Source organism: Borostomias antarcticus, assembly GCF_949987555.1.
Source record: "Borostomias antarcticus genome assembly, chromosome: 4".
In the NCBI taxonomy this organism is placed as follows: Eukaryota; Metazoa; Chordata; class Actinopteri; order Stomiiformes; family Stomiidae; genus Borostomias; species Borostomias antarcticus.
This window is the reverse complement of record NC_140237.1, coordinates 9,861,352-9,881,662: the sequence shown is the minus strand read 5'-3', so window position 1 is coordinate 9,881,662 and position 20,311 is coordinate 9,861,352. Positions and strand designations below refer to the sequence as shown.

The 20,311-nt window shown below is 45.9% G+C and overlaps 1 protein-coding gene across 1 annotated transcript in view; it reads left to right on the top strand.

Annotated features, from left to right (window-relative positions):
• Positions 1-20,311, top strand: part of cilp (cartilage intermediate layer protein, nucleotide pyrophosphohydrolase) — a gene marked incomplete at both ends in the record, with an annotated part of 78,531 nt that overhangs the window by 47,070 nt on the left and 11,150 nt on the right. Inside the window, one exon of the mRNA XM_084437297.1 lies at positions 14,337-14,612. Coding sequence (XP_084293423.1) covers positions 14,337-14,612 — 276 coding nt within the window. The remainder of the gene's footprint in view (positions 1-14,336; positions 14,613-20,311) is intronic.

Genomic DNA, 20,311 nt, shown 5'->3' with positions numbered 1-20,311 from the left:
AGGGGAGGCCCACATTGATGGAGTTTGGGAACCCATGCCCTAGAGAGAGTTGAGGAACACAGCAGCACCCTACAAGTCTTTGAATACCTTGAAGAGTGCAGTAGAAATACAAGGTGTCAACACCTATAATAAATTAATTTCTTTCTGAGTAATTGTTCTTCTTAATTTCCTTTAAAACTGATCTTACTGGTAATCTGGGTAAAATTGAATTCAGTGGTAGTTTGTTATAGATTGACATAGCTCTATATATTACTGATTTCTTTAAAACATTAGTTTTGGGTAAAGGTAATGTGAAGCATTTCCTGAAGGCACGTCTAGTCTAGACCATTTCTATCAGTTTGTGTATTATCTGTGTGGATTAAATACTGTATGTGGGTTGCAAAGTCACAAATATCTGTAATATATTGGACTAGGCTGTAAGTCAGTCAATCTTCCACCCTCATCCAAGACACAGATGGGGCTTGGTATCCTGTGCGGCGTGCGAGTTTGGTGCTGAGGAACAAACCGCCGACCACGTCATCCAGGACTGTCCGATACCGGACACCCAACGGAATGCATAGCCTGACGGTTTTGGATGACGAAATGGTGACATGGCTCCTGGAGGTGTGCCTAGATACTGTATATAGCCCGGGTGACCCCTCACCCAGGCTCGGGGTGGTAAAAGGATAGCCCGTCGGCTCCGAGCCCGGGGGGAGAGGACAAAGAACAACTAACAAGAATCCAAGCCAGCCTGGCCTCCCTTCCACCCTGTCCCTCACTGAGCAGTAGAGAGTCCTGGACCTCTGTTCTGGGTGAGCTGGATCTCCCTAAGATCTTGTTTTAAAGCACTAGGCCAAGTTGCTGGGCAGTAATCGAGGTGAGATAAGATTAGAGATTGTATTGCTTGTTTGATTGTTATTTCTATTGAAAAAACAAACACACCTTCTAATGATGGAAATGCCTCTACTCATTTTGGCAACAATATTATTAATGTGAGTTGACCATGAAAGTGTATATCCTCCAGTGTAATGCCCAGCAATCTGGCCTCTCTCACCTGCTCAATGGCTACTCTATGCTCAGCTCATAAATGGTAAATGGTAAATGGACTGCACTTATATAGCGCTTTTCCACCTTAGCGGCACTCAAAGCGCTTTACAATGGCCTCTCATTAACCCATTCACACACACATTCACACACACATTCACACACCAATGGCGGTAGCTGCCATGCAAGGTGCTAACCTGCTCATTGGGAGCAATTTGGGGTTAGGTGTCTTGCTCAAGGACACTTCGACATGTGGACAGTCGGAGCTGGGATTCGAACCACTGACCCTTCGATCATTGAACGACCCACAATAATAATAATCTGCATAATCTAACCTTAGAGCTTTTCTAGGCTCAATATCATACCCTTTATTTTTTAGATGTTCAACTTTAGCCTGTTTTCAGAAACCCAATCAGACACCAGCGTCAGCTCTTCTTGCAGCATTGTGTTTAGCTCATTAATGTTATCAGCAGATACATACTGTACATGGTAGTATCATGCGCGTACTTGGCCAAGCCTGCATTCATATGGCAGGTCAGGTGACATGCCGTACAGTATCTAACATGTGCAGGCGATGGGCCAGTGCATTCATGTACAACAGATCACCATAATCAAGCTCTGGTAAAAAAAAAAAAAAAAGTTTCAGTCCAGGTCTTCTTCTGGCCTCAAAGGAGAAACAGGACTTGTTTCTGAAATAAAACCCCAACTTCAGCCTTAGGTCAAGAAGATTATTAACTTGAGATTTAAAAGAAAGGCAGTCATATAGCCAGATACGTGTGTGTGTGCGTGTGTGTGTGCATGTGTGTGCGTATCCAGACAGTGATGTCCCAGTGCGTGCGTGCGTGCATGTGTGCGTGCACGTGTGTGTGTGTGTGTGTGTGTGTGTGTGTGTGTGTGTGTGTGTGTGTGTGTGTGTGTGCGTGCCCCATATCACATTGTGTTGTCCAGGAGCTTCAGCCAAACACCAGAACACAGTTCAACCACAAACTCCAAACACAAGCGCATGGTTTCACCACAGAAAGTCTCCCTCAACATGATCCCTGCCCAGCAACCACGGAAACCCTGTTCCCAGTAACATCTAGTCTAAATCAGTCCCAGATGTGTGTGAGCAGCTGCAGCCCGGTGTAGAGCTGGGAGCTGTGTGCTCTGTGAGTAGGGCTCTCATGGTGAGTGTACTACTGGGGTATTATAGTGAGTAGTGTCGGGGTAGGGGAGCCAGATGCTTGCTGTTTGTCAGGTGATTCTTTTTTCCGGCTCCTGAGATCATATTTCCCCCTCAGAAGCAGAAGGACCTCAGCGCTGTGAAGCTCCGTCAGGAGCCGCTGTTTGTTGTTGCTGTGGTGAATAATCACCAGACAAAGAGGGAATATCAGCTTTCCAGTTCTCCACATCTGCCGTGGTGTTGATAAGCTGCTGGTGAGACTGGAGAGAGAGAGAGAGAGAGAGGGAGAGAGAGAGAGAGGGAGAGAGAGAGGGGGAGAGAGAGAGAGAGAGAGAGAGAGAGAGAGGGGGGGAGAGAGAGGGAGGGAGAGAGAGAGAGAGAGAGAGAGAGAGGGGGAAGGAACTACAGTATGGTTCAAAGTTTTGCCAGAAGGTTCCAGACAGTGATGTCATGTTTTTCTGAAAACAGAGGAGCTGATTAGGGCTACATCTTCCTCCCTCTCCTCCTCCTCCTCCTCCTCCTCTCTCCCTCTGGCCATAGTCGGGCTGGGAGGATAGAGGGAGAGTGTGCCTATCCCAGCCACCAGTTCTCCTCATCCTGCTTCTCCTCCTCCTTCCTCCCTGCTCATCCTCCACCCTCCTCTTCCTCCTCCTGCTCTTCCTCCTCCACCCTCCTCCTCCTCCTGCCCTTTTCTTTGTGTATTTTATTCATTTTTTATTTCATATTAGTTTACCATGGGAGTCCATTGAGAACATGGTCTCATTTGCAATGGTGCCCTGGTTACAGTACAAAACAAAGCATAAACAAAACATCACGCTTTAATAAAATAACTGCAAAGACATCATGCATTTACACATTCAAATCCATGAAATAAGAACAAAAAAACATACATTGGATACACATAAAAATGAAAAAAATAAATACTAAATTGAAATAAATTTCAATATAAAATAATACATTGAAATAATAAATACATGTAAATAAATAAAGTGAAATAAAGAAATTGACATAAAACATGAAAAACATGCTTTGTTTATATAAAAGAACTTGAGTTTCACCCTTAAAGGAGTAGCTTGGTATTTAGCATCAAAACCCTGTTAGGATATTTGTGATACAACGGTCCATATTAACATTTTGACAGACTACAGTAGACTTACTGTACGTAATCTTGAGATATTAGTGCGCATTGCTCATGTTACAGTCAAGTAGTACACAATGGATCTCTATGGGCATATATATGCTCACAGAGCTCCATCAGCCAACCATATCTCTATGAGCATATATACTTCCCAAGCTGGATAGCACGGCGTTAAGATATACTAGATCAGTTTGTCCACTGTGACACACGGCTCTGTGCCAAGTTCGATCCGTTGCTCAAGCGTATAATAGAGCCATTTTGAGCGTGGAGGCGTGTGAGCAGCGAGCATCGAGCCGTTCCCCTGCGCGGGCGGGGGGGGGGCGTGCGTGCCCACGCAGGGGTGCTGTGACGTGCGGGGTCGCCCACTCAGCGCCGGCCCAGTAGCTCCACTCCTGGGTCCAGTTTCAGATCAGCCTGACCCCTGTGTCCACGTCTGACCCCTGTGTCCACGTCTGACCCCTGTGTTGATGTCTGATCCATACTCTATCAGGCTGTATCAGGATGATCCATACTCTATCAGGCTGTATCAGGATGATCCATACTCTACCAGGCTGTATCAGGATGATCCATACTCTACCAGGCTGAATCAGGATGATCCATACTCTACCAGGCTGTATCAGGATGATCCATACTCTACCAGGCTGTATCAGGATGATCCATACTCTATCAGGCTGTATCAGGATGATCCATACTCTACCAGGCTGTATCAGAACAGTGTAGAGAACATGAAATATCCCTTCTTGTGACGATGCATAATTGTTTTCGCTTGAACATTATTTTCTGTACTCACAACTGGGCGAGACCAAATGAAGCAAGTTTATTAAGTGCAGCCAGCCATGACGGCATCTCATCTTCCTGCTACTCCTCCTCTTCCACACTCCTTCTCCACCTTAACATCCTTCTCCTCCTCCACCTCCTCCTCTTCCTCCTCCTCTTCCTTCTCCTCTTTCACCTCCTCCTCCTCCACCCCCTCCCCTCTTCCACCTCCTCCTACACCCCCTTCTCCTCGTCCTCTTCCACCCCCTCCTCCTCTTCCACCTCCTCCTCTACCCCCTCCTCCTCGTCCTCCTCCTCCTCCTCCTCCACCCCCTCCTCCTCTTCCACCTCCTCCTCTACTCCCTCCTCCTCCTCCTCCTCCTCCTCGTCCTCTTCCACCTCCTCCTCCTCCTCTTCCACTTCCTAGTCATCCACCCCCTCCACCCCCACCTCCTCATCCTCTTCCACCCCCTCCTCGAGACTCGCCTTTTGGGCAGAGGAAGACCAAAACAAGTAAGTAGAGTAGAGGTGAGCTGGTACATTTTCGAGCGGTTGAAAGGAGAGAAGGACTGCTGGACCAGGACCAGGACCAGGACCAGGACCATGACCATTTTCTACTGGGCCAGGATCAGGCCCGGGTTCCTGTCCGTACAAACTGATTCACAGTGAGCTAGAAAACACATCAAAAACCTTAGGTCAGCACTCCTGTCTTGTACCAGCTCTTTGAGCTGAAGCCATGTAGCGGAGACCCGGGGTTTGATCCCCAAAATGGGGTCATGTCCCCCCGGTGGTTTGGTTGATGGGCTTGAAACCCCAACCAGACGGTGTCCGGTTCCTGTCTGGTTCCTGGACTCACCAGGGCCAGCGCCGGGCAGAAGAGAACCAAGGGAGTGTTTAGGGTGAAGTGACTCACCACCTGAGGTTGTTATTATTATTGTTATTGTTATTAGGGAGTGATAGCCTGCATCTGGCCGACAGTTCTGACACATACAGCATGTTCATCTCTGATCTGGGAGAAGATCTCGTTCCCTCCTGCTGACTGATAGGACTTCTGTGAAGGATGATTTAGTATGAAAGTTGTGCTGTGTAGACTTTCCACTCTCAGGAAAGCATCCTCCACCTCCTCCTCCTCCTCCACCTCCTCCTCCTCCACCTCCTCCTCCTCTTCCTCCCCCTGACATTTGACAGGGGAACTCTGAGGTGTCCAGTTAGTGAGCGCAAGAAAGAGACAGAGAGATGGACGGCCTGGTTGTCCAGACTCTCTACCAGACACATGGTAGTAATCGGGTCCTCCTCCGTCATCCTCAACCCTACATAGCGTCTCTGGTAGGTGTGTGTGTGTGTGTGTGTGTGTGTGTGTGTGTGTGTGTGTGTGTGTGTGTGTGTGTGTGTGTGTGTGTGTGTGTGTGTGTGTGTGTGTGTGTGTGTGTGCGAGTGAATGTGTCTGTAAATATTTAAATGGTTCTCCTATCTGTCTGCTGTCAGCACCTGTTGGGGAACAGGTGTGATATTCTTCTTCTCTCTCTCTCTCTCTCTCTCTCACACACACACACACACACACACACACACACACACACACACACACACACACACACACACACACACACACACACAGCTGTGGACAGAAATCTCTGTATAAAGGTTAGGCTCTGGTTTAAACATATGGAGGGAGTGTTCAGCCTGACCACACCTGCTCAGAACACAGACAGCTCATTATTAGACCTAAAGGTTCATGTATCCCAATGAATTAACACATCAGCAGGTCAGAGTGAGGTCCACTGTTATGGTTATGTTATGGTTATGTTATGGCTATGTTATGGTTATGTTATGGTTATGTTATGGTCATGGTATGGCTATGTTATGGTTATGTTATGGCTGTGTTATGGTTATGTTATGGTTATGTTATGGCTATGTTATGGTTATGTTATGGTCATGTTATGATCATATTATGGTTATGTTATGGTTTATTTATGGTCATGTTATGGTTATATTATGGTTATGTTATGGTTTTGACAAATGCCTGTCACGATTACTGTGTTCTTCTCCATCACCTCTCATCAGAACTACAGTAGACCCCCTTGTTACCTAGAGCTGGCCCTGGGCCATAGACTTGAGTGTGAAACCATTGGTGTGTGTGTGTGTGTGTGTGTGTGTGTGTGTGTGTGTGTGTGTGTGCGTGCGTGCGTGTTTGTGTGTGTGTGTGTGTGTTTGTGTGAGTGCGTGCGTGTTTGTGTGTGTGTGTGTGTGTGTGTGTGTGTGTGTGAAGCCATGGTTATCTCTCAGACTCTGGCTTCAGGCTGGCCAGCAGCAGCAGAGTTGTGATGTAGCCAGCTAATACTGTACCTGACGTCAGAACAGGGGTTTCATTAGCCAGTTATTTTCACTCTGCTAATGGTTCCCCTCCTCTGTGTTGACGGCATGTGGGTTCACTTTCTCACATTTTCCTGGACGATTTCTTAACTCAGTGATTAGTCTGATTATCTCGTACGAAGGCAGGAAGACTGCCCTTTAGCCTGCCTTTATTTTATTGACTTCCCAAATATGTACCCCTCGACCCCCTCCCTCCCCCACCTCTCTCTCTCTGACCAGGTCCAAGGCAGAGACACCGTCTCTGAACATCACTGAGAGGTCATGGCTGTTCCTCCTCTCTCATGTCTACTCATACTCTGAGATCCGGTCTGTTTCCTGGAATGTGGAGGTCTTTCTGGTCGGCTCTCTCCCTGTGCGTGGTCTGAGGGCCCCTAATGACGCTAGCAGAAGCTGCTCCACATACCTCCACTGCTTCAGTCATCACCACGCCACCCCCCACTACCTCAACCCTGTCTCTACGACCCTGTCCACTCACAACCTCTCTCTCTCTCTGTCTCTCTGTCTCTCTTTCTCTCTCTCTCTCTCTCTCTCTCTCTCATGTAAGTAAGTAAGTAAGTAAGTAAGCTTTATTTATATAGCGCTCTTCACAGCACGGATGCACAGAGTGCTTTACAGTAATAAATTAAAATGGCAATACAACACGAGACAAAATTAAAATGACACAGAACAGAAAAAAAAACAACATTGCGAGCAGCAAGGCGTTATAGATGGCCGAAGGCCTGCCTGGACATGTGTGTCTTAAGAAGTGAAGATGTCTCTAACCCTGTCCAATCCCAGCCTGTCTCTCTCATGTCTCTAACCCTGTCCAATCCCAGCCTGTCTCTCTCATGTCTCTAACCCTGTCCAATCCCAGCCTGTCTCTCTCTTGTCTTTCTGACATGTGTTTTACGGGGCTCATGGTTCATGGGATCCTTCCTGATTCTATCACGTCTGTGTTGCTAGTACCTGTCATTAAGGACGAGGCTGGTAAATTAAATAGCATGGATAACTATAGACCTATTGCCCTTGCCAGTATCCTATCCAAAGTGCTGGAAAGAATCTTGCTAATAGGTTAGAAATGTTTGTTCTCACCACTGATAATCAGTTTGGCTTTAAGAGAAAGCATGGCACTGATATGTGCATATACGCTCTGAAGAAGATAATAGCTAAATATAGAAGCCAAAACTCCACTGTTTTTATGTGTTTTATTGATGCATCCAAGGCCTTTGACAGAAGCAATCATGAACAATTATTTCAAAAACTGCTCGTTAGTGGTGTTCCTAAGAACATTGTCAGAATATTGGTGTTCTGGTATGCCCATCAGAAAATTCAGGTTAAATGGGGCAATGTTATATCAGCCCCATTTAATGTTAGCAATGGTGTTCACCAAGGTGGGATCTTGTCTCCTATCCTTTTAAATGTATATATGGATGATCTATCCAAGCACCTGAATATGTGCAAGACGGGCTGTCTTGTTGGTGAATCTGTCATTAATCATCTTATGTATGCAGATGACCTAGTCATTTTTGGACCATACAGTTCTGGGTTGCAGCAATAACTGAAGGTGTGCTCACAGTTCGGCGAAGTATTTGACATAAAATACAATGCTAAGAAGAGTAATGTCATGAGTTAGAAGTAGAGAAGATAAGAAATGAGTCTTTCCTGCTTTTCACTTAAGTGATATTCCTCTTCCATGCCAGGAACTAAAATACCTTGGCCATTTTTTTACTGAGGACTTCAATGCTGATAGAGATATCTACAGACAATGTAAATTATATGCCAATATATTGCTACATAATTTCAGCATGTGCTCTGTACAAGTCAAATGCTCACTTTTTAGAGCTTTCTGCACACCTCTGAATACAGCTTATCTCTGGTGTTGTTACAAGAAGAGTAGCATGCAGTCTCAAAGTGGCCTACAATGATGCTATGAGGCTGCTGCTTCAGGTCCCTAGATGGCAAAGTGCCAGCCAACTGTTTGTGTCCTCTGGTGTCCCTACATTTGAAGCACTTTTACGACATTCGATGTATTTTTTTTTTATTTTTTTTTCGGTGAACAATTAGAGCAAATGATAATAAATAAATAAATAAATAAATAAATAAATAAATAAATAAATAAATGAAATGACAGACAAGTTGTCGTGTCTTAGGCTATTGCAGCCTAAACAACCGATGTAGGCTAACGTGGCCTAGGCTGTAGAGTATTATTTAACAAATCCAGTAGGTCTAGTAGGCTAATCTACATGCTCACAACACGTCTGTGTTCCTGAAGTCCATTAACTGGGAACGGAAAATGACTCGATGCTCACCTGCTTCAGGTTGCTGACGCGCTTTCTGGCTGCCAAGGAATGCAGCTCTCGCGCAGCAGACTCGTTTGCGTTTTGCACTCGACATTAAAGTAACAAAGAAATGAAACGTGACAGTAGGCTACAGCCTACAGGCTACATGTAGGTCTACAAACAGTTCTGTTTTTATTCACAGTAGGATACAGTACTGTAATGAAAATCCCACCAGTAACCAGATAGCAGGCTAAAAAAACAAAAACGTTTTTTTAAGCCTGTTCGGTAGACCGGGAGGTTCGGATCTCTGAAGTTCGGATGAGTGGGGTCCTACTGTACTTAAAACGCAGTGCCAATTTTATCACGACCAGAGGGGCCGCCAAAGTGCCAAGATATCTCATGTAGCTTTAAAGGGGTAGTTCAGAATTGTGGACCTAGTGCCTCATTTATATCTTACCCATAATATTGGTGAGTGACGGAGAACATTTTCAGCTGATTCCATGATGTCCCTCGTTCACCATATCAGTCAGAACAAATGAATTGGTTCAACGATAGTTGGACAAAAATTATGGTATAAAAACTCAAATGAGCCCCTGACAGACTGTCCTCATATTTGTGTTTAAGTGAGTTTTCTTTGAATTCTAGCCACTTCAGTTTGATTGCGCTAGCATTAGCATACCGTGAATGCCTGAACAAGAGACGGCATGGAATCAGCTGGAAATTTTCTCCATCAAGCAACAACATTATGGGTAAGTCGTAAATGAGGCTCAATGTCCAAAATTCTGAACTAAACCTTTAATCCCCTGAATATCATTATCACCTTGTTAAGAGACACAGAGACCATTAAGCTGTAGATTCAAGTGATGTCATCCACAGACATTACCCAGCATGCATGTATCCTGTCTGGTCTGCTCAGTCTGTTGCCATGGGTACAGCCAATCTGTGTGTGTGTGTGTGTGTGTGTGTGTGTGTGTGTGTTTATTTCTCCTCCCTTCCTCCCCCTCTCCTCTTTTCCTCCCTGTCTCCCCTTCCCCTCTCCTCCCCTAAGCTCCTGTCCTTCTCATTTAAGGAGAAATAGCTTCCTTTGAGGAGAGACAGCAGGTCGTAGCGTCCCCTGTAAACCTCCTGTAAACGCTACAGTAAATGGTTCATTACATGGAACATTAGGTGAAGAATGCTTATAGGAGGTAGACTATCTGTCTGTCCTGGGGGTAGACCACCTGTCTGTCCTGGGGGTAGACTATCTGTCTGTCCTGGGGGTAGACTACCTGTCTGTCCTGGGGGTAGACTACCTGTCTGTCCTGGGGGTAGACTACCTGTCTGTCCTGGGGGTAGACTACCTGTCTGTCCTGGAGGTAGACTACCTGTCTGTCCTGGGGGTAGACTACCTGTCTGTCCTGGAGGTAGACTATCTGACTGTCCTGGAGGTAGACTATCTGTCTGTCTGTCCTGGGGGTAGACTATCTGACTGTCCTGGGGGTAGACTATCTATCTGTCCTGGGGGTAGACTATCTGTCTGTCCTGGAGGTAGACTACCTGCCTGTCCTGGGGGTAGACTATCTATCTGTCCTGGGGGTAGACTACCTGTCTGTCCTGGGGGTAAACTATCTGTCTGTCCTGGGGGTAGACTATCTGTCTGTCCTGGGGGTAGACTACCTGTCTGTCCTGGGGGTAGACTATCTGTCTGTCCTGGGGGTAGACTATCTGTCTGTCCTGGGGGTAGACTACTGTCTGTCCTGGGGGTAGACTACCTGTCTGTCCTGGGGGTAGACTACCTGTCTGTCCTGGGGGTAGACTATCTGTCTGTCCTGGGGGTAGACTACCTGTCTGTCCTGGGGGAACTATCTGTCTGTCCTGGGGGTAGACTACCTGTCTGTCCTGGGGGTAGACTATCTGCCTGTCCTGGGGGTAGACCACCTGTCTGTCCTGGGGGTAGACTATCTGCCTGTCCTGGAGGTAGACTATCTGGCTGTCCTTTTTATTTTTTTTATTGTATTTCTTTCTTTCTTACATGTGTACATTTCATCAAGAGTAGACAAGCCAATATTCTGCAACTTGACACAGAACTTTACACACCCACGGTGGAAAAGGAGCAGGATGAAGAAAACCTTATTTAACCTGCCCCCTTCTTCATCATAAACAGCCTCACGTAATGGTCAGCCCGTTTCACAAATAGCTACTAAAAGAAAATTCAAACCAAACCCCAAAAAATACATCCAAATATAAATGCAAAACAAATACAAAACACAAGTTGATATTAAAACATAATTTAAAATAAACAGACAAACAAACAAACAAAAAACAATCCAGATATAAATGCAAAACAATACAAACCAAGTGTAAAACGTATATATATTCATAGAATCGAATTGTTCTGTTTTTATACTATTTTAAAAATTGAAATATATTTTTACGGTGCTTTAGTTCGTTATAAAGAGAATTCCAGAGTTTAACTCCAACCACTGATATACACCTCTGTTTTAAAGTGGTCCATGCAGACTGATGCTCTGTTTTAAAGTGGTCCATGCAGACTGATGCTCTGTTTTAAAGTGGTCCATGCAGACTGATGCTCTGTTTTAAAGTGGTCCATGCAGACTGATGCTCTGTTTTAAAGTGGTCCATGCAGACTGATGCTCTGTTTTAAAATGGTCCAGACTGTACTGACGCTTAAAATGACCTTTCCTTCTATGCTCATCATTCTCTGAAGTGAAACAGTGACATTTTTTAGTAGATTAGCTGGTAGTGCTTTACTTTTTGCCTTATACATAACAAATAGTGTCTGCAACTTGACTAGCTCTCGCAGTTTCAATAGTCCAGAAAGAATAAATAATATATCAGCGTGTTCCCTATAATCTGCTTAATGAATAATTCTGATAGCTCTTTTCTGTAAAATATATATATATCTTATCATACAGTACGGCAATATAAGTGCACAATCCAATGTTGGTATTGCCTTGTAATCTAACACATATGTACCTCCTTTAGAACAGGTGGACTATCGGCCTGTCCTGGAACAGATCACAAGTCTGGAGAAGACTGTCTGTGTAGACTGACCATACCTGTAGGTAGATGTGTGTGTGTATGTGCATGAGTGTGTGTGTGTGTGTGTGTGTGTGTGTGTGTGTGTCTGTGTGTGTGTGTGTGTGTGTGTGTGTGTTGCCTCTAGATGTACTGTGGGTAGGGTTGAGCTGTGTTAGATGACCTCTACTTTCTGACAGACTCAGTCCATGACCAGGAGACTGACCAGGGGGTCTGTTGATCATCAGCCACCATAGAGAACATCTCCCCTATCCTGGCCACCAAAACAGCCTCAGGGTGGAATCACTTACAGGGTGGAGTCCTGCCATTTACAGGTACTGTATGTCCAGATCATAGAACACACCTGTGAGCAGATGCTTTCTACACAGACCCAGACCCAGAACCAGAACCAGGCCACTGCTCTGCTCTGGGTCCAGAGAGTTTCTGCTGTGTTAGTTAAACTCTCCAACCTCCCAAAGCTCATTACAGTACACACACACACACACACACACACACACACACACACACACACACACACACACGCACACACACACACATTCCTTGTCATTATTTACAGCCCTGTCATTAGAAACGCAGGAGAGACTGGAATGTAGTGAGAAGGTGAGGAAACAGCCTCAGCTCCTCGTCCTCTCCTCAGCTCCTCGTCCTCTCCTCAGCTCCTCGTCCTCTCCTCAGCTCCTCGTTCTCTCCTCAACTCCTCGTCCTCTCCTCAGCTCCTCGTCCTCAACTCCTCATCCTCTCCTCAGCTCCTCGTCCTCTCCTCAGCTCCTCATCCTCTCCAGCTCCTCATCCTCTCCTCAGCTCCTCGTCCTCTCCTCAGCTCCTCATCCTCTCCTCAGCTCCTCGTCCTCTCCTCAGCTCCTCATCCTCTCCTCAGCTCCTCGTCCTCTCCTCAGCTCCATGTCCTCTCCTCAGCTCCATGTCCTCTCCTCAGCTCCTCATCCTCTCCAGCTCCTCATCCTCTCCTCAGCTCCTCGTCCTCTCCTCAGCTCCTCATCCTCTCCAGCTCCTCATCCTCTCCTCAGCTCCTCATCCTCTCCTCAGCTCCTCATCCTCTCCTCAGCTCCATGTCCTCTCCTCAGCTCCTCATCCTCTCCAGCTCCTCATCCTCTCCAGCTCCTCATCCTCTCCTCAGCTCCTCATCCTCTCCAGCTCCTCATCCTCTCCTCAGCTCCTCATCCTCTCCTCAGCTCCTCGTCCTCTCCTCAGCTCCATGTCCTCTCCTCAGCTCCTCGTCCTCTCCTCAGCTCCTCGTCCTCTCCTCAGACGGCGGGGCTGGACAGCCACGGTCAGACCTGCTAAAGACCTTACAGGACGCCTGGAGGAAGGGGAGGAGGAGGAGGAGGAGGAGAGGAGGAGGGGGAGGGAGAGGAGGAGGAGGAGGAGGGGGAGGGAGAGGAGGAGGAGGAGGGGGAGGAGGAGGAGGAGGAGGGGGAGGGAGAGGAGGAGGAGGAGGAGGGGGAGGAGGAGGAGGAGGACATGTGGAGCAGGAATCAACATCCCGTTATTTGTCCAGTTGTCAATCTTTGTATCATTTAGAATTAAAAGTAGATAATGTCCTGGTCACTGATACTCACTGTACTGTATATGTGTGGTTGTGTGTGTGTGTGTGGTGTACTGTATGTGTGTGAGAGTGTATGTGTGTGTGTGGTGTACTGTATGTGTGTGAGAGAGAGTGTGTGTGTGTGTGTGTGTGTGTGTGTGTGTGTGTGTGTGTGGTGTACTGTATGTGTGTGAGAGTGTGTGTGGTGTACTGTACTGTATGTGTGTGAGAGTGTGTGTGTGTGGCCTCTCTATTTCCATCCTTCAGTGTGTGTGTGGATGGTTCTGTGTATGTACAATATGTGTCTATGATGGTCGTGTATGTGTGTAAGGGTGTGTTGATAGTGTATGTGTGTAAGGGTGTGTTGATAGTGTATGTGTGTAAGGGTGTGTTGATAGTGTATGTGTGTAAGGGTGTGTTGATAGTGTATGTGTGTAAGGGTGTGTTGATAGTGTATGTGTGTAAGGGTGTGTTGATAGTGTATGTGTGTAAGGGTGTGTTGATAGTGTATGTGTGTAAGGGTGTGTTGATAGTGTATGTGTGTAAGGGTGTGTTGATAGTGTATGTGTGTAAGGGTGTGTTGATAGTGTATGTGTGTAAGGGTGTGTTGATAGTGTATGTGTGTAAGGGTGTGTTGATAGTGTATGTGTGTCTGTGTATATGAAAGAGAGAGAGAGGTTGAGAGAGAGTGTGCGTGATCGTGGCGTATCTAAATGAGACTGTGTGTGTGTGTGCGTGCGTGTGTGTGTGTGTGTGCGCATGTGTGTGTGTGTGTGTGTGTGTGTGTGTGTGTCAGTGTGTGTGTGTGTGTGTGTGTGTGTCAGTGTGTTTACCTTCATGTTGTGAGATTCATTAAGAGCTGCTGGTCTCTAATCTAAAGGGTTGATGAGGGCAGCCTCAGACAAATGTTGCCGGGTGTTGACATTGCGTAACCCCACAGTGATTGGTTGGAGACAACAGTGATTAGAGTCATCATCGCTGGGAGACGGTCTGGAGGGGGGGGGGGGGGGTCAGAACACTGTTTAAGATGTGTTTGATCAGTTAAAGGCTTTCCTCTGAGCGCCAAGAAAACTGAGGTCATCACCTACAACACCCCAAAACATCTGCCCCTAGTGGCAGCTGAAGGTACTGCTCTGAAGGAGGCTGAGAGCTTCAAATACCTGAGCTCCTGGGTCAACTCGACGGAGCATGACCTCAGAGTGAGGAAGGCGTTCACATGGAGAGCTCTAAATGGCACGAGCAACGTGTGGAAATCCAACCTCCCCCGTGAAACCAAGCTCAGCTTCTTCAACGCCACCGTGGAGGTCGTTCTCCTGTATGGCTGTAAGTGCTGGACCCTGAGCCACGCCCTGCAGAGGTCACTGGACGGATACTACACCAGAATGCTACGTGCAGCGCTGGACCTTAACCAGCATTGGACATAACCAGCATGGACATAACCAGCATTGGACATAACCAGCATTGGACATAACCAGCACTGGACATAACCAGCATTGGACATAACCAGCATTGGACATAACCAGCATTGGACATAACCAGCATTGGACATAACCAGCACTGGACATAACCAGCATTGGACATAACCAGCCAGTAACCAACATAACGTCAGTATTGAAGATCTGTACGGAGACGAAGACGGGAGGTCCGTCTGTGGACGACCTGTGATAGTTATTCTAGACTGGTGTAGTCCAAAGATTTACCAAGATACGTTCAAAAGGTTGAGTCTGGTTTATTGAATGAAATCAAATACTTGCGCAAGGACTTCCTGACAAACGCAGCAAAGGTGGTTCAGTCAGAGAAGTGAAGTCAGTCACTTCTGGCTGTGGCTTATGTACAGTCCAAACAAAGGTACAGTGTACCAGGATGTGATTGGCTACTGCATTGTACATGAATGGCAGGCGTGGCCAAGAGTAAAGACATGTGACATGAGAAAACTAAGAAAACAAAAGGTCTGAATCAGAGCAGGAAGGACAAGGTGTGGCCTTTCTGACTTGGACAAAAGAGCGAGGCAGAGCTATGCAGAGTGTGTTTACAATATCAAAAGGGGGAGAGCTGAGGTGTTTTACATGACTGAAACTGGGGTTTTGCAGGGGACTTGGGGGGAGGTGATAAATTATAAAGACAAAGGCTTAAGGTGGGTTTAAGGTGTTTGGATGTAAATTCCTGGACAATCCCTCATTTGTGCCTGAACAGGCACACAAAAATAAAATCCAAACACAGTGTAAACAGTCAGCTATGCTATACATGTGGAAAGGAAATAATCTCTCCACTAGGTGGAAACTTTAATTATTTCCTCTCAACGTGCAAAATCACACACCAAAACCCCTTGCTTCAGAAATTTGACAGGAAACAAGATAAAAAAAATGACATGATTATATACTATTTATAGTCTAAGAGTGGACAACCATTCACCAAAAAACAAACTTGATTTAACAAGGCAAAAAAAAGATAAAATGGTTACCAGTGTAAGAGGGGCAAAAACCTCTTGGTCAATTTAGAGGAAAAACCCAAACTTATTTATCAACTCATGTTTCAAACATTGCAACTCTTGTAAACAAATATGATATTTTCCAGATTATTTCAAAGTTCATTCATTCTTGTGAGGAGGTGACCGGCAAGGTCAGTCTCCGATTTCTCATCAGAGGAGAGGAGAGTGGGCGGTGACTGTCAAGGTCACTCTTGTTCACAGTGTATCCCAACAGTCATTTAGGTGACACTTCTCTTTTGGGCAATAGAATGTCATTGGGGAATGCAAGGCGTCTTCTCTTCTAGATCGCAACTTCAATGTCGCGTTGCTTGAATCAGTTATGTTCAATGTTAGTGTGTGCAGGTGTGTGTGCGTGTGTGCATCTTGTGAGGAGGTGACCAGCAAGGTCATTTTTCCTCCGATTCCTCGTCAGAGGAGAGGACAGTGTGATGGCCCATGGTTATGGCCTCTGAGCCCTCTGGTTCAGCTGCATTCTGATCTCCTGGTGTTTGCGATCCCCTGGTGGACCGTCCTCTGCTGCTTGGACCCGTCGGCAATGGCTTGCATGGGTCCACGAAGTCCTCTCCGATCGCTGTCTGCGTGATGAGTAGGAACTGGTACGGCCCGAGCAACCTCGGCGAGTTCCAGCTCCTTCGTCTGTGGTCGTGGACCAGGACCCAATCCCCAGGAGAGATGTGATGCAGGAACCCCTCCTTAGCCTCAGGAAATGGCGGTCCTCACTCTGTTGGAGACATCTGTTAACATCCTCCGCCACCCCTGTTTTTGAAACATGATCTGGCCCGTGGGCTAGTTTGAAAGCATAATGAAAACATGAACGAGGTAGTACAGGTTTGTCATTAGGCCCTAGATACAGGTTAGTTTGGTGGTGGAAATGTGCACTTAGTCCTTCATTTCTTTTTCTCCGCAGGTGGAGCAGATGCTTGTAGGTCAGAAATGTCTCTGCGCTCCCGCCTCCAGCACAGGCTGATGAAGTGCTCCGTCTGTGGATCCACAGATGAGAGAGAGACAAACAGAGACAAAACAGAAGAGCAAAAGAGAGTCCTCTGGTCTGGTCTCCCTGTTCCCCTCTTTGGTCAGGAACGGTTATTCAAAATCTGTTGGAGATTCTCAGAAATATGGTTAAGCGCAAGCTCCTGCTTTGGGGAAAAATTGTTATTATTCTGTCAGGAAAACTTAAACAGGGTGACTGTTCAAGTGTCATTTAGAGCCAGTCTGTAGTAGCCTACAGTGACATCAGGGGCAGTGTTAGAATGACTTCAACACGCCCAGTCCCCAGTCATGATCAAGGCAATTGGATTTGGCTCTAGCAGTTCTCTTGCGATTTTATGAAAAGAAAATAACCCATATTCTCGTCTCAACAAAACAACACCCTCTAAGGGTGAAAGCAAAAATTTTCTGAAGTCAGGATAAAAATAGAGATGAGGCAAAGAAAATGACACTAAAATGAACTGGCTTCATTTACAATTAACTAATCAAAAAACTCCATCAAAGCTTCATTTGTATAGCTAAAATTTGTATATCTAAACCCTCCCTCTTCTGCATTTGAGGACAGAGTATTTGGGCACTGCTCCTGTTTCATACTTATCTGTTGCTCACAGTGAGTTGGTGACATGGCGTTGGTCTGCATCTCACGAACCCCAGATCGCCCATCTGTAGGGAAACAGGCCAGTAATCTCCATCTCCACCTCCGGTCTGTGCCCGTCTCCTGGTTCGGCATTCGCCCATCACTCCCGGAACGACAGTTGTCTGTAAAAAACCACTCAGAAAAAAAAAACACTCAGGCCCGATGAATGTGCCTTAAACTATAAACATGAGATATTTAACATACTCATTTAAAATATATATAAATTGGGTTATGAGATGCTGCATTCAGATTAAGATACTGGCAACCCTTATCTATTCCCCCCACTATTATGCACAACGCTTATGTCTTAAGCTACATATCAGAAAGAGAGACAAAACAAACAGTTAAAACAGACAAACAGCAGGTCCCAAGCAGTCCCCAGGAAGGCATGATCCAGGCTTCTCAAAGACCTGCCGCCCAGGGTCCATAGCACCTGAAAATTAAGACTCAAAACACAGACTGGGTTCAATAGCAGAGGAGAAGGCCTAATGCCAGCTCCTCAAAAAACACATTATCATTATATGAATGAAAATTCATACAGTAGAAATGCATAAAACGAACAGCTTATGGCCATTCATTGACTATTGAAACAAAACTCCTGAATCAAACACCTATTCAACCCTGTCAGACTTTTGAGTTCGCTCTACATCTATTTTATCCTGTTTATTTACCTTAAAAATTAAAACTCTCTATCTTGGCTAGTTTAAAATCACCCTTATGGGTTGTTCAAGGGAAGTCCAGCAGGTGGCGCTCGACTTCAAAATCGGAGGCTCTTCCTTCCGGACCTGTTCGGACAAATACCTCGTAGAAAGAAGGGGCGTGGCTAATGGCGCAACAAGTCGAGGGGGTAATCTAATTTTAAAACAGAGTTATTCTGCTGGGGAAATGGCGGAGAGACTGTTTGCTGAATCTCCTTATCTTTCCTTCCTGACCTAAAAAAAAACTCTCTCGTGCTACTCTCCCAAATCTTAAAAACAGACCAGTCTAGAGAATCAACAGGCATTTCCCTTAACCCTCTAGCTGAGCCCGAATCTTAGAATTTAACACTAAAATGTCAGATGTGGATGTAAGAAATCGAAAATGCTTTAGCACATAACGAAATTCTGCCAACAAACGCTCGCAGAGTAATGCTTCAGCGCAACAATCTCCTCAGGCTAGCAGTAGAATCCTGTGACCTCCTCTAGCCCTATGTTATTAGCCGGGGTTACAGGGACACCTAGTGGTGCTCCCAAAATGTTGCATGTATGACCCGGAAGTTGTCTTTGGCAGCGCGGGGAAATTTAAAGAAACAACGTCCCTAATAACAGCCTAGAAACCCCAAAACAGCAATGAAAGGAAACCTTATGGTTAACTCACGGCGGTAAAGAATACAATTTCGAAAGAAACACACATTAAGACACATTAAATTCGCTTAGTACTCACCTAGTCAGCGAAGTGCTTTGTTCTCCCTCTGGCTCAAGGCGGATCACCGGGAGTTGTTTTCCGGCGTCTCCTAGGCAACCAGTTAGCTAGCCTACTGGGAATCTAGCAGAATTTTAACAGTCTAAAAAGGGTACAAAACAATACTTTACCTGGATCCATGGCGCGCATAACAAACAATTATCAAGAGCCGAGGCTCAAACAGTGAACACATAAGACGACCAACCCCCCGTGCACATGCAAGAGAGAACGTAGCAGACACACGGGAACGCAAACAAAGGACGACCAAACGACGACCAAAACCGACTAATATACGACTTAACACACAAACATGAAACAAAAAGCCCACGTTTACAACAACACTCTCGGCTGCACTAGCAATTTGGTCCAGGCTAAACCATGATGTCTAGATCCTACCAAATATGTACAGCCCCTCTGGTCAAAATCTCTACCAGAAAACGCGGATTGCAAAACTCTCAATTCCGCCCTGTAGCTACATCTCCATTGAGCAAAACTCTCTCAACGTGCTCGCGGTTAAAACTCTCCGCGACCGGCCAAAAGGAAACCTGTTCTGTGCCAAACTCTCACTTGAACAGCTGATACCCTCGTAACGAAACAAGGACGAAGTCAAAAGACAATACGATATAAAATCTATTTCTGTTCACATCTCCTTAGATAGTTACTTACTAAATACCCACGCTGGGGTTTTCCGTTTTCAAACAATCCAGACCAACAAGCTGAACCAAATCAAGGCAAATACAACTCAGAACCACAAGAGGGTTCGTTTAAACGTACCTGTGCGCTTCAAGAATCCAGTGGAAGAACTGAGGAAATAATCTCGGCTGGCGCTCTAGCGCAAGAGAGAAAATTGATTTTCCAACGCCCACTATGGACCGACACGTCTGCCGATCAGTCCTCTATCCACTGGAATCCCGAAGCAAACGCAGGCAGTGATCCCATCCCCGTCGCCAAACTGTGATAGTTATTCTAGACTGGTGTAGTCCAAAGATTTACCAAGATACGTTCAAAAGGTTGAGTCTGGTTTATTGAATGAAATCAAATACTTGCGCAAGGACTTCCTGACAAACGCAGCAAAGGTGGTTCAGTCAGAGAAGTGAAGTCAGTCACTTCTGGCTGTGGCTTATGTACAGTCCAAACAAAGGTACAGTGTACCAGGATGTGATTGGCTACTGCATTGTACATGAATGGCAGGCGTGGCCAAGAGTAAAGACATGTGACATGAGAAAACTAAGAAAACAAAAGGTCTGAATCAGAGCAGGAAGGACAAGGTGTGGCCTTTCTGACTTGGACAAAAGAGCGAGGCAGAGCTATGCAGAGTGTGTTTACAATATCAAAAGGGGGAGAGCTGAGGTGTTTTACATGACTGAAACTGGGGTTTTGCAGGGGACTTGGGGGGAGGTGATAAATTATAAAGACAAAGGCTTAAGGTGGGTTTAAGGTGTTTGGATGTAAATTCCTGGACAGACCCGA